This window comes from Rhinolophus hipposideros (genome assembly GCF_964194185.1).
Source record: "Rhinolophus hipposideros genome assembly, chromosome: 13".
Taxonomy (NCBI): Eukaryota; Metazoa; Chordata; class Mammalia; order Chiroptera; family Rhinolophidae; genus Rhinolophus; species Rhinolophus hipposideros.
The window spans coordinates 31,344,273-31,359,439 of NC_138059.1; the positions used below are offsets into that span (position 1 = coordinate 31,344,273).

Consider the following 15,167-nt stretch of genomic DNA (forward strand, 5'->3'; position numbering starts at 1 on the left):
TAACTATTTTATACCCTGGTTTTATGTAGGTTACATATATACACAGATAAACAGGGTTAGTTCTTATCAAAACCAAGAAGTCAACATTTGTTGTTGTTGTATATAAACCCTGCATATGAGTATGTTACTCTTCTTTATTAGTGGCAGTGTCTTTCTTCTCTCTTCCCACCGTTCTGTCCCCTTAAAATAAAATGAATTCCTATCATGTTCTATAGTCCTGCAAGACTTTGAGATGGTCTCTCTATGTAGCCCACTCTCCCTCTAATTATTTCTATGAGCTATCCTCCAAGAGTTTTCTACATGGGCTACCACCACAATCTGAGTTTTCTCTCTCTTTCCTCCTTTCCATCATCTCTGCCCCATCCAACTCCCATTGCAGTGACCATCTGTGAGCACAAACTCAGGCTATACTAAGGTCACATAGCCTCAACTTTGAGCATCACTTGTCTCAAACCTTGGTAGCGCTGAAAGGGAACAGAGAGCAAGGCAAGAACTGAGAGCAAAACAAGAGAGAAAAAGAATTAATGGGAAAGGAACAAATGGGAAAGAGAAAAAAAAAATAATGGGAAAGGAACTACCCTGATCAGCAACCTAGGCCTTCGAGTCTAGGCCTCAAGGAAGGAATCCACTGGCCCACCTCTGCCCCATGGGAGCTCAGTCTTTAACATTCAAGCCTTTTTTCCAAGGAGAAGTCATTCTTACATTGCTAAGAACTCTCTAATCCTTTACTCTGTGTCCTTGTGTTTCTGCCTCCCCGCAAATGGAGGATTCTGGATTTACCATAACAGCTACATCATGAAGTTGGGATCTTAAGGGGTCTTGAACCCAACAGCAGTTACCTTAAATTTGGGTACCTTAAATTTGGCACATAGGGGTAAAGATCCTGGAACAAGGAAGCCCCAGCTTTTATGCATAACACGTCTTGGACTCACCATGATGAACGAACAGTAAAGCCACAGGTGATATTGGGGGCAACTGTCAGACTTGAAAGTGAACGATTAAAGATACCAGAAAAATAAGAAAGTGAAGAAAAACAACTAATTTCTTTTTGTTCAGTAAAAGCCGTAAGGTGCTTAATATAGTCTTTCAAGCAGACAGGTTACTATTTATGCCTCAGAATAGGTCTCTCAGTTATTGTGCATACAATTCACTATCAGATTGAACAGCATCCACTTATTTGGTTATAATAATAAGCAGTTTTTATTATTTGTTGCTTGTAAAACATGAGCTGCTTACAAAGTAACAGAAAAAAAATGGGATGTGAGGGGGAGGTTTTAAAAGGGAAAAAGAGAGGTAATGAGATCCATGACATTTCTTACCTGTCTTTTAAAAATTTACTGTAAATATATCTACATGATTGAGAAAATTTATCATTACTTGCTAATTGTACCTTACACAAAGTTATGGAAGTTGAAGAAATCCAAACTCATACTATTGGAGGGCAGAACTTAAAATTTGCTTCATGGTGTGAGGAGGGAAAGAAAAGAATGAAGATCTCTTCAGTTGAGAGACTTCTTTTTTTCTGGATTTTTTAGGCTTTTCTGCTGAGTAGCTGCTTGAAAAAGATGATCTCAGAAAAGATGATAAAGCAAGCAGCAGAGAATCCAGAAATGGTAAGTGCTCTTATTTGTGTATACGTTTCACTTTAAGTTCCCACTAAACTACCCTGATCAGCAACCTAGGCCTTCGAGTCTAGGCCTCAAGGAAGGAATCCACTGGCCCACCTCTGCCCCATGGGAGCTCAGTCTTTAACATTCAAGCCTTTTTTCCAAGGAGAAGTCATTCTTACATTGCTAAGAACTCTCTAATCCTTTACTCTGCGTCCTTTGTTTCTGCCTCCCCGCAAATGGAGGATTCTGGATTTACTATAAAAGCTACATCATAAAGTCGGGATCTTGAGGGGTCTTGAACACAACAGCAGTTATCTTAAACTCTACAGTTTTGTCTCTGGAAAGAACCCCCAGCCTCATGATACTTCCACTGTGCCTTATTAAAATGCCTTTATCAGTTGGGAGAAGCCATTGAGTAAAAGAAGCTTTTGCGCCTATAATTTTTTCTCAATGTGAAAGTAAGCTTTGTTACTTTCTTTGTTACTTTCTGAAAGTTACTTTGTTACTTTGTTACTTATTTTTCTAGTCTACATCTCTTTAATAAGAACCTAATGACTCATTGAAAGGGTTGGTGGCAGGCTGTGAAAAGAGTTACTGAAGTTTTAAACTGTTCTACTTGCTTTGTTACAAGATCATAAAAGCATGTCCCCAATAAGACAGTACAGTTTGCTTTTTAAAACATGGTTACAAATACTAATGCTTGGTTGCCATTTATAAATGTAATTCAGAATATTACACTGATCTTTAAAAATACAACAGAAAACATTTGGAAACATTCTCTAATGTTTTCATTTAAATAAGAGGATGGATGACATCTTTAGTTTAACATTGCTTTCTTGACTTTGCAGTTTTTTTCTAAGCAAATAGTTGTATTTTATCTCTTTCTTCCAGAACTGAAAATATTTCTCCAAGGAAAATAAAATGTACTGCCTCTTGGTATTTAAACAATTCAAAATGTACTAGAGTAGCAAATCAAAGCAATAAAAAAATCAAGGACGCTCTTTTTAAAAGAGTAATAAAATCTAACCTCTTAGGCAGGATGGATCCCCTTAGGCTCCAGTTATTATATACATAAAAAGAAGAAAGAGAAAAGTAATTAACTGAAATAGCCCCATTAAAAGGGAGAAGTGCCCTCAAATGTGGTTGAATAAAATGTAAGCTAGTTGATGCAGGAAGTACTTCTACCATGAAGAGCTAAAGAGTTTGCTCAATAATAATAAAAAAAAGTAGTGATCTATTTATAAAGTTTTCAAGAAAAATAACCACACTACATTCCTTAGATCTGCACACAAAATGAAATCTATAGTTTTTCCCTGGTTGCAAAATCAGCGTATCAGTCGATACTTGTATTGCTTTATCCAAATTCTCAAGTTTTATTTCCACAAACTTTTTATTTTATTTCTTATTTTGGCTCTTGGAAACATAAGTTAATACCCTTCCTCTTGGAAATTGGGTTTTCAAGAGGATATTGTAGGGATAGTCCACATTTCAATCTGGAATTTCATCTACTAACCCATGGGTAGAATGGGACTCTGGCAGGGAAAAAGAGCAGACAGATCAGCTGTTTGGCTTTCAACTGTTTCTGGGACTTGTATCAAAGTACAGTTGACGAGAACAACTATAGAGCTTAAAGTAGAGCTTAAAGTAGCCACATAAATGTGTGACTGTGACATTTACTTCTTTGCTAGGTAAACACATAAAGTCTGAACTGACACATATCACATAGAGGGTTTGTATGGACTAGGAAACTGAGGTCTCTATTTTGCAAGGCAGCATAGATTTCAAGGTTTTAATAATCATGAAAAATATGGGGAAGGGGAGAGAAATTGAAGAAATTGTAACCAAATGAGCCCCATAAATAAAGCGGATGGTTTCTAGAAGCAGATTAAATAGTACTGTTTTATCCTAGTAAGAAGGAAAGAATAAAAGAAGAAAATTAGTGCCAACTTAATTAGCTTAGTTAGCTTTAGGCAATGTTTTCAAAGGTAAGTTTTGAAATGTTTATAAAGAGATCATTAAACTTTGATGTCAAACAAATGCACTAAAGAAAAATGTAAATGCTCAACAGTAAAAAAATATGTTAAATTCTTAAAAGCAGTATTAACTGCAAACCAGAAGAAATAAAAAATACTCCTACAGAAAAACCTAAATAAGTTTTGTTAATATGTGCTACTTTTAACCACTATAGAATTACAAGGATTATTTTATTTGAAAATAAATTGTACTAGTTAGAAATAGATAAGTATCTTCAGCAAAAGAAAAGTTTGTTTCTTTCTCATCTAAGGGAAGCTCAGAGATAGGGAGTCTAGGGCAGGGATGGTAGCTCCATGATGTCATCAGAGAGCTTTTCGCTCTGGCATCTTCAGTGGCTTTTACCTCATGCTCAATATGGCTGCTTGAGATCCAGTTATTATAGCCACATTCTAGGCAACAAGTATGAGGAAAGTATGAAGAAGGGCTCCCTTCTTTTTTTTTTTAAGAAGTTGTCTCAGAAGTCCCACACAAAATTTTTGTTTACAGCTCATTGGCCAAGAGTTAGTCACATCACAGGCCCACACCTAACTGCAAAGGAGCTGGTAAGTGTAGTCTTTTTGAAGGGTATGTTGTTGTCTCTCCAAATAAATTCAGATGTTATTACTGTCAACAAAGTCACTGCCACGAATCTTAATGCCAACAGGAGTCCCCAGTCTGGGATGGAGAAAGAGGAGAAACTATTCAGGTGAACAGTTTGCAAACCAGTGAGAGGCAGCCTCTAGTGGAAACAGAAAGTGCTCTCCACTGAGATAAAGGGGAGGCCTAAATATGTAGAGAAAGTGCCTACCTTGTACCTCATTGAACCATTTTTACGCAAATAAGAAATCCAGATTTGCACAAGGTGATTTGTCCAAATAGTACTGTCCTGATTGGTCAGAACCACAAGTCTGAAATGGTCATTATGGAGCCACTCTGATTGGTTGGTAAAGATGCAGATGAGGGGCAGCCAGGTGTCTCAGTTGGTTAGAGCACAAGCTCTGAACAGCAGGGTTGCTGGTTCAATTCCTGCATGCAATGGTGGGCTGCACACCCTGCAACTAAAGATTGAAAAAGACAACTGGACTTGGAACTGAGCTGCAGCCTCCACAACTAGATTGAAGGACAACGACTTGGAGCAAATGGGTCCTGGAGAAACACACTGTTCCCCAATATTCCCCAATAAAAATTTTAAAAAGAAAAAAAAAGATGTGAATAAGTATATAGTTGCACAGCTCCAATAGGATAGGGCAGGTCTCAGCGCATTGGTGGAAATACAATTCCAGGAACTCCGTTATAAGATTCAGCTCAGCCAGCAATACAAAGTGCAGGAGGCTTGGCAGCTCAGTTTGTGGGTTGTTCCTTAATATGCAGCGTGCATGAGAGGCCTCTAAACAATGGTTGTTAGACTCTGATTATGAATTTAGGCCCAGTTAATCATAAGGAGTCCTTCTTGGCAGATGTATGTGTTCTTGAGGCCCACATAACTAAGAAAGAAGGGCAGAATGAATAATGGAGTAGGCTATCAGCAATCTCTGCCATGTAATGAAATATAAGACACAAACTACAAAAAGCAGATGTATTTTATGCAGTAGATGTACTCCTAGGGAGTTTCTGGAAGTGCATCATTGCTGTTATTATTTTGTATATAGAACCATAATCGAAATACATGAGAGATATCAGGATGATGCTGGTGAATAATATTCTGAATTGTAAAACATTTTGTTATCGCTTCTCGGCCTTTTGGCTAAGATCAAGTGTAAAACATTTTATATTTTTAATAATCCATACCTAGTTTAATTGTTTTATTTGTATACTTTTTCCTTAGGTCCACTTAAAAGTGGGTCTGAATCTCTACATAGCTTTTCTGAAAAATGGCAGACAACAAGATGAACTTCTGCTTCCCGCTTGCCTCATACCTCTCACTCCCCTCCCCAACTACTATCACCATATATATTTTTCTCTCTTACTTGTTTTTCATTTTGGGTAAGGTCACACTATGTAAAACGCCACTGGGCTCAGAGATGGGTGCTTTGAAGTGTGTTCCTGTGATGTGGTAAGGAGGGGGCACACCAAGGGCGGTACTATCTGATGCCCCAGGAATGTTGGCTTTTGAATAGCTCATTCAGTTAAAAAATATTTTGAATAGCTCATGCAGACATGTTACAGCCATCACGAAAATGGCTTGAGCATAGCAGGAAAACAAAGTTTTAGAGAGCCGGGGGGGAAATTGCTATGCAGGAATAAGTGGTTAGATTATCAGAAACTATCGATGAAGGAGAGAGTTCAGGAATACTGTTATGAAAAAGGGTTACGATTTCCCCCCAACTTTATTTCCCCTAGTAAAGCCTTATTGAAATAAGTCAAGGAAACAGATTATATCAGAAATTACTTAGCATTTTATTTATTTTTATATAGAGGATGAGGAGACTAGGAGAGAGAAAAATTCCAAGAGTTTTCCCATAATTCTGTATTTCACTGCCCAAGACTATTTATACACTATAATGTAATATTGTAAAATAATAATAGTAATAATAACAATATAGAAAAACACATAAAACATCAGAGTATTAAGTTCTCATTAGTGAGACTTAATAAGTGACTTTATTTTTAAATACTGAGATAGGCCTCAAATATAGGAACTTTTCTATTAATAATACTAACCTAAAAGAAGTCCTATGCATACTTCAAAACAATACATTTTACAACAAAATTAAGTTAACCATAGTTAAAAAATAATGCTCTTTTGCAGTGTCATATTATTTACCCCATTTATTTGGAAATGTCCTGCTCTATATGTTCATGAATAATAAGCAATAATAAACAACTTAATAATTCACCCCTAATTCTATCATTTATGAATGCCTTTATTTTACCATGCATTGGTTAAAGACTAAGCATCAAGGAGCTTATTTGTTGGAGGAGAAAGGCTATTAATAAAGAGGCACAGTGAGTGAGAGAGTGATAAGACATGTACATAATGTATAGTTGTTTAACAGTAGTTCTTTTCCTGTAAGAACAGTCTAAGAACTCTTTCCCCAAAACCCTGGCTAGGTCACATTTATTGGCTGTACCAGATCCTCTCTTTGCCCCTCCAGATTCACTTTCTACTCTCTTCCACTTTCTCTGTACCCTGGAGACTGACCTTTGTGTGCTGTGACCTTGCCCTCTGACCTCCAACCAGGCTCACCAATGGGGAAACCTAGTGAGATTGAAGAGTGAAAGAAAAGCGAGAGTGGGTATTTATTTCTCCCACTCTGTGCCTTCTGGGTCTCTACAGTTGGCACAGCACTCTACTGAGGGCTGTGCTCCAGTAGGTGGCCTCTCCTCCCGGCAGCTATAGCTACTCCCCTTCCAGCTCCAGCTGCTCTCCTTGCCCTTTCAGGCCCAGAGGTGCTAAGAATTACCCCCCTTATTGCTAGCCCCTGGTGGCTCCAGCATCCTTTCTTTAATTCCCTTTAATCCTGTCCATACCTCCATTAAATAGTTCCTTTTTAAAACTCTCCTCAGTCACCCCAGGAGGGCACCATCTGCTTTCTGCTGTGACCCTGACTGTTATATTAAGTTTACCTTGTGTACATGAGGTAGATTTAAGTGTCTTAAACTTCAGTTTGATTCTTCCCTTTTGATTAATGGTACCTTTTGATTAATCAAAGCCCCATTTGGCTTTGATTCAGCATATGGATTGGAGTTCTGTGGATTATTTCAGGATTTAGAAGTTCATTTCATGTGAAGTCCTTTTAGAATCTGCATTAAATCACAATATCCATAGGCAACCACCTAAGCTTCACGTAACTTCTGGCGACTCAATTACTGTACCATTTAGACACTTGAAAATGAAGAGAGACTATGCAGATGACAAGCGGGTGTGCCTGCTGACTGGGCCATTACGAGGATTATTGTAGAAGGGGAAATGTGCTAGTTAAATAAGTTATTTGCATGCTTGCTTCTCAGAGCTGTACTGACTGACATTTTACTAATCTGTTTAGCAGATTGAAGTTCCGGAACAAAGCAAAAGTAAAAAACACCACATTCAACGAAGTCAACAAAGTCAGTCGGTGAGTAAAATTATGTAATTAGTACATTATAATTTTGATAAATCTGCCTTTTCACCCCCCCCCCCCCACTAAGTAACCAATGTCATTCTACTTTCAAGAGTAAGCCAGAATTCTCTTTTTCAGCTCTTCTAGGTAGGGTAGGTCAATTAGAGGGTCATCAGAGACATATGGTATATTTTATTGTAGCCCCCGCTAGGGCTGGGAGAAATGCTTTTCTGAGTTTTTACATAAAATTTTTTAAAGAAGAACGCAAAATTCTTTAGTGATTACCTTCTATAACCATGCATTTTTGGAAAATTCTCTTTCTAGTTTGTATATTTTAGTTTCATGGATTTTCTACAGTGTACTCTATATAAAACAACTTTTAAGTTTATAAAATACTTTTTAAGAATTTAGATCCGCTGTGCCAATAACAGTAACGTAAAAATCATAATAGAAAGCATTAATAGGCTCTAATTATTCCCAGGCACTGGTCTGAGCACTTTTATCCTCACTACTGTCCTGTAAATCAGTTGAGGAAACTGAGGCACAAGAGGTTAAGTGATTTGCCCCAGGTTGCACAGTAATCAATGGTGGAAGGAAGCAGGCAATATGACTCCAGAGCCATTTTCTTTGCCAACTCTTCCTTTATAGGTTCAAATCTTAGAGTAGATGGATGAAATAAAGGTGGCCTCTAAGCAGCATGTGAATGGAATTTATTATTGGTCTAGCTCTTGTCACAGGCTCTGCTGTATATATAAAAATACTTAGTATATGGGGATAGTATTTATAAATATATAAGTATATAAGGTCCTTTCTTAAGTCAATAACCTCAGAAAAAATTTTAAAACAGATTAAAATATAAAGCTTTCTCTCTTTTGTAATAATATATCTGGCTACTTAGATCAGAGACAGGACATGAGGACTCTGCCACTTACTGGCTATGTTTTTTCAGGTAATAAACTAAATGTATATAAGGGACTCCTGAGGTACTTATTAAAATGTGCCTCCTGGACCGCACCCCTAAAGACTGATGCAGTAGATCTGAGGTAGAGGCCCTGAATCAGAATGTATAAACAAGCACCTCAGTGGGAAACACCACACCGAGCCTCAATTTTTTTTAATTTGTAAAATGTAGGTGGCAATCACTCCATCATTTAAATGCATCTATTTGGCAGCAGAGAGACGATGTAGAGTTGCGGTTCTCAACTTTGGCTGCATACTGGAATCACCTAGAGACATCTAAAAACTAGTGATGGCTGGGGACCGGTAACAGAGTTTTTAAAAGCTCCCAAGTAATTTAATGTACAGCCAGGATTGCAACAATTATTCTAGAACAGTGGTTCTCAAAGTGTATTCCCTAGACCAGCAGTATCAGCATCCCTTGGGACCTTACTAAAAATTCGATTTCTCAGGCCCAGTACCTACCGGATCAGAAACTCTGGGGATGAAGGTCAGCAAGCTGTGTTCAGCATATCTTCCCACTGAATCTGATGCAGTGTTCAAATTTGAGAGCCACTGTCCTAGAACAACAGGCAATGCAACTCACAGCACAACTGTGGTCAGCATTGATGCTAATTCGCTTATCCTCTTAGAGGAGCAGCAGCCAAATAGGCAAACTTCCTTAATGCTCTGAGCAGGGCCAGCGTGTCAGAAGCGGGCCTGGTATCCATCCCACCATATTGAATTCCAACTTATTTTAGCAAATCTTTCTTTTTTGTTTCTTCATTTTGATTATTTTTAATTTTTTTATGAAAGTATAGTTGGCATTCAGTAGTATATTAGTTTCAGGCATACGCCATAGTGATTTGATATTTATATACCTTATAGCAAGCCTTTCTATAGAGCTTTCCCTGAGCCAGGCACTATCATGATTACTTTCCATGTATAATTCATTTAGTCCTCATAACACCCCAGGTACTATTATTATCCTCGGTTTATAGCCGAGAGAACTGAAAACACACAGAAAGGTTAAGTAACTTGCCCAAGGTCAAGCTAGTAAATGGCAGCTAGTAAATGGCAGAGCCAGTGTCCAGATCCAAGCAGCCTTTATTTGCGGTTTAACAAATAAAGTTTGTTTGTTTCTTTAACCACTCTGTCATGGGATCTCTCTATCAAGACAAATCCCTCATAGAAAAAATTTTTTCTTTAGCTGATCTGCCGTTGACATGTCCTACATTTATTTTACCAATGCCAAAGCGTAGTCTCCATGGTCCTGTCTTTGAGATTTCATAAATACTGAAGGCTGACTACTCAGTCACTGGAGGTTTGTAGCCACCATAACCTCTTAAAATGTTTTAAAATAACTATTATGTTTTTTAAAATGTGTATTTGTGTGGGATGTGCACTAAAGATTTGGGGTGAAGTTAAAAAGTGAAAGTCACATAGCTGTAAGAAAGGGGAAAAAGACAGGGGAAGCTGAGTTCAAGTGTTACTTGTAGACATTCCAGTGTTTGAAACGGTACTCTGGGTGGAGCTACCTGCGCATACCAGCAAGGGGCGCTCTCAGCCCTAACAGTTGTACACCTAACCCCAAATATATCTTCTACAGGATAAAACCATTTATAATAGCCATTGCTTAAACAAATGTTAACTTTCTGTTGCCTTTTTAATATTAACATCCTTGTCCTTTTTTATTGTTGTTGTTATGGAAGTTATTTCCTCCCATGTACATATCTGACCTCTCTGTTTACTTTACAGCAGAAAGGTTATTCTAGTTTTCCACCAAGAAAAAGCAAGATTAAGATAGCTGAAGTTGACTGTGTTTTGGGGACCATAAAGGAAGAAGGTCTTTGAAGAGAAAGTCTCACTTTTTAAAATGTCCTCTATGGCTGTCTTGACAGTGAAAGAGATTAGGAGTTGAAAGTGTGCTTCCTACCATCAATGAAAGAAATTTGACACCTTCACAATTTTTTTGTGACATTAAGATGGACCATATTCATCAAGACTCCTGCAGAACTTTGCTAATCTCAAAATGAAAAAGATATATGAGCAAAGTTGTACAGCTTGTTTTGAATGACTCATAAATGACAAGTGGGAAATCTGAATCAATTAATATGAAGCTCGTTCTTCCCCACGACTACTCCAATAGATGTTTACCTGGCTTCATGAAATCTTTTATATGTTCTGACAGTACATGAATGAAAGGCTCAGTATAAAACACTGTAAGTGCATTTGGAGTTGAGTTCTGAAGACATGACTCATCAGCTGAGGAAAATGTGACTCTAAGAAATGGACTAATTGAAAATGAAATCTGGACTTCACTGATCCATCCACAGCACCAGAGCAAGCAGGGAATGAAGTACTGATTAGTCTCCTTACATAATTCTGGGCCTGCCAATATGCATATAATCAAGGTAATAGGCTGCCCAGTTCTCTGTTTCTCCCCGTTGTAATTGTATTCTGTCCTCAGGATACTGAATTCAGTTCAATAATCATCATGCTAGGTGTATTTTGAATATTTTTGTTTTGGAAAGCTATGGGGCCCTGCACTTGATATCAGATACTTTACACATAGTTTTAAAAATATGTATGTTTTTTCACTAGATTTTCCTTATCCAAATTCAGTTTATCATGATAATTAACTATACATAGAATTAAGACTGTAGTAGGGAGAAGGGCAGAAGAATGTATGTAATGTAAAGTAATTAGATAAAGTGCAATATTCTAATGTTCTTTTCTAACCAGGTTGTTAACTAATTATGTAATGAATACGAAATATACTCTAGTGAATATAGAATTTACTGATGAAAATTTTATGAATGATCTTTTTGAAGTGTAGAATCTATTAAAGCCCCATAGTATTTATAAAGCAATGCCTCTAGCCATAACTTCTAGTGCCATAAAGTTTTATGTTTATATCTTAGGCTATAGTAGGAAATTTTGGCAGGAGGGATCATAAATATCCTAAATAATCCATGGTGAGTATATTAATTTATTAGATGAAAATAGAAGCTTATCTACTGTTTTGTCAACTTAAGAATAGTCGAGGTCTATTTCTTTTTAATAGCAAACACCTACACTGTGTAAGGGACTATTGTAGACACTAGGAAAGCAAACAGAATTTGTATTTGGAGAAGATGCATATATTAGGTTGAACTATATGCAAGTGCTGTTATATAGGTCAGAAATAATTGAATGTTGTCAATTTGATATGTTTCAACTTGATACATAAGAGTGAGTAATCCCAGACAGCAGGTACTAGGTATCCAATGTATAGTGTGGACCTGTGTGTCAAAGGAAGTTGGGGGGCAGGAAAGAAGTCCCAAGGGATAGAGGGACTTTGAAGAAAGAGTAGAGCCAAGTAGATGCAGAGATGGGGGCACACACGGAAAAGGAAAGGATAAACACCTACGGAAGAATGAATACAGTGTTTGGGCAATGATCAGCAAATCTATTTCATGCTAGGAAAGTTTTAGGTTAAGGGAGTAGTTAGGAGACAGTGCTAAGAGCATATATGTATACACAAATGTAGCATCCCTATAAGATAAGTAGAGCAGTTTATCCCTTGTTTGAGAATGGCAAAAACAGAAGCATTGTATTTGTTAGTTTTTTTAAGACATTGAGATTATCATCAATATATATCAGAATATGAGAAGAAAAATTCAAGTGATGAATGCATTCACAGTATATTCTGTGAAGAATAAAGGAACTGGGATAGCAGAAAACAAAATTCAAAATTTACTTTGTAAAATGACACATTCCTTAGCAGTTTTGTGAGAGAAGAAGGCGCTTTTAGCCCCTTTAGGGATTAGTGGGTCTAGCTTTATCTAGGAGGAGTTTGGGAGTTTGAATCACTTCTGGATCAAAACATATCATTATCAGATTAAAAAGTCTGAACTCCAACTGCCAGAGTGGCTGCCCTGCTGCAGCCTCTGAGAGAAGTCCCCCATCACTCCTGGGGGTAATGACCTCACTCTTTGGGTGGTGCTGCTGGAATGACCTTCCCAACAACGCAGCCATCCAGCACAGGAAAGGCATCAGCCAGCTCCTGACCCTTATAAAGGTAAGCAATTCTTGAAATCATTCAAGTAACTCCTAAGGGCTGTGGCATGTCTTTGGAAATTACCAGCATATGAGGTATCACCTCATATACCTGCAAAATGGTCCTCAGTCAGCCAGATTTTCTCCTGATATGTCTACATTCACCAATATCACTTCTCTCATCATTTCTAGACATGCATCTTTGTGTCTACGGCTGTTCATACTCCTAAAATAACTGGCATAAGCTCTCTGACCATAGCAAACAAACTTGAGTTTGAAAATTTCACAAAAATCATACTTAGAATAAAGGGCAGAGCTGATTAAATTGTAGTTAGGCCCCAAGGCCCTTGAGTCCTATGGTAGGAAACATGTGCAGGCTTTGTTTGAAGAGCTTACGTGCTCGCCAGAGCCAAGTGTCAGTCAGGGTCAGCATGTAGTAGTGAACTTACGGCTTGCATGCATCCCCATGTGGACAATTGGGAAGCAAATTTTTTGTTAAGTGTATAAGTCAGAAATTACTTGAAGTTCACCCCCAAAGTGAATTTGAGAATCACCAAGTGGTCTTAGTTTGTGGAAAATCAAATAGGTTCTAAGCCTCAGTGAGAAAATAGTGGCCAAAGTGAACCTAAAATACAAAACAAAAGAAAACTCAGCAATGGAGACTACGCTACTTCTCCAGATGCTTCCTGTTCGTACCTCCTCCTGCAGTGTGTGGACAGTGGTCCACCCGGCCACTGAAGGAGGGCCAGTGTGCACTCAAGGTGGTGGGAGATAGAGTGGAAAGGACCTTTCTCCTTCATTAGGGTGATCTCAATCCTGTTATCAGTGATCCTAGAAAAAAAAGTCAAGATGAAGTTAAATGTATTTTGCTTGCTCTTATCACCCAAAAATAAGATGTGCTGAGTTAACTTAGAAAAAGCATGACTAACCAATAATTCCTTATAAGATGGCTTTTATCTCTTATATTTGTACTTTCTTCCCCACTTTATATTTGTACTTTGCATGTAAGTTGCTTTATTATAGTTATTTGTTGTATTCTTAAGAGATAAGACATTTGTATAACAATTTTGCAGACACGAAAAATTAGATAGAACTTTAGAAAAAGTACACGGTGAGCTTGCGTCTTTGGTCTAGCCCTAACCATGTACTTTCCTGTAGGGCAAAGTCTTTAGCTAACCATATGGGCTTTGCTTGTGTAAGATATTGGAAGGGGTTAGACATTCACTTGATTTAAAGGCATTGACCCTAATGCTTTTGCATTGTTTGTGTGCCGAATGTGGTTTCTCTCCCGGAAATGTGGGAACACAGAGTTGGCTGTACTTCCTAATGAGTTTTCCATCTGTCCACGTGAGCACATGTTTGATGGGTTCTGTGGTGCAGCAGTTGCCTGGGGTGGAGATGCTCTGAGCAACAGGCTGAAACTGGCACATGTGTGTTGGCTTTGCTGTGCATATGGGTACTCTCATTTGCACTGGAAACTGGTCCCTACAGAACTTCTAAGGAGCTCCAATCCTTTGTAATAAGGTCTAGTGTGCAGAGGAGGAGATGATGTAAACCTGCTTCTGTGTCCCAATCAAGGAAAGTTCAGAACTTGATTTTCAGCAGTACAAAGATGATGAGAAAAACAAGTGAAATGGCAGTTATTAAACATAGACGTTGGAAAAGTCAACCATTTGGAGACAAGTTCTATTTAAAAATCAATTCACTATAGAGTTGATTCCCAGATTTTGCTTCACAATAGCTGGTGGAGCAGTATGCTTTCCAGAGACACTAAACCAATAAGTATACCTGCTAATGCACAAAGGGAAAGCATCCACTTCCCAGCATGTGTATGGCACCATGTTAAGGAAGACAGCAGAAAGATTATATATCAGAGTTTATTTTCATATATCGACTGAATATGCATCACAGTGGTTAAACCTAAGATTCTTACAGTTAACTGGATTTATGTCAATCAGGTATGTAAGCATTAGTTACAATTTTGCAATTAGCTATGGGTTGTTTTTCTCTTTTTCTCTCCTTTTTTCTTTTTTTATTTGTGAAAATTAAAGCAGGTGACATGCAGTCTCGGGATCACAGTAAAGATAGGCTGAGATCTTAGAGTGTGAATTCACTATAGAAAAATTCTACAATCTTACTGCCCGTTATGTGGGACTTAAAAATATAGTCTGCTGGATGATTGACAAAACAAACATAAAAAGCAACTACTTCCCCCCCCCTTTTTTTTTTTTAATGTACCTTGTGAGGTTGGAAGATAGACATATAAAACACATTTTTCAGGTTTTTTGAAAAAATAAAAATCATTTGTAAGTCTTATTCGGTTTGCCTTAAAACAAGTGCAAAGACTAAGAACAATTTGCATTACTTGTTCACTTTTTCCCCCCTATAAAAATGTCAAAAGTTTCCTTACTTGTTGGTCAGGAGAGTTAGGTTCCAAAGTTGTATTAGTCCAGTTGTATTTGCAGAAAATGGTTGTCAGAGTGGAATAGCCTTGGGCTTTGTCCTGATTTAGGCATCACAGTTTTGT

The 15,167-nt window shown here is 37.7% G+C and overlaps 1 protein-coding gene across 1 annotated transcript in view; it reads left to right on the plus strand.

The window, feature by feature from the left end:
- SNX31 (sorting nexin 31) overlaps positions 1-11,470 on the plus strand; it is a 78,200-nt gene extending 66,730 nt beyond the window's left edge. Inside the window, exons 12-14 of the mRNA XM_081070264.1 lie at positions 1,536-1,613; positions 7,610-7,678; positions 10,358-11,470. Of these exons, the coding sequence (XP_080926390.1) occupies positions 1,536-1,613; positions 7,610-7,678; positions 10,358-10,453 (243 nt within the window). The 3' untranslated portion in view covers positions 10,454-11,470. The remainder of the gene's footprint in view (positions 1-1,535; positions 1,614-7,609; positions 7,679-10,357) is intronic.
- The last annotated feature ends 3,697 nt before the right edge of the window (positions 11,471-15,167 follow it).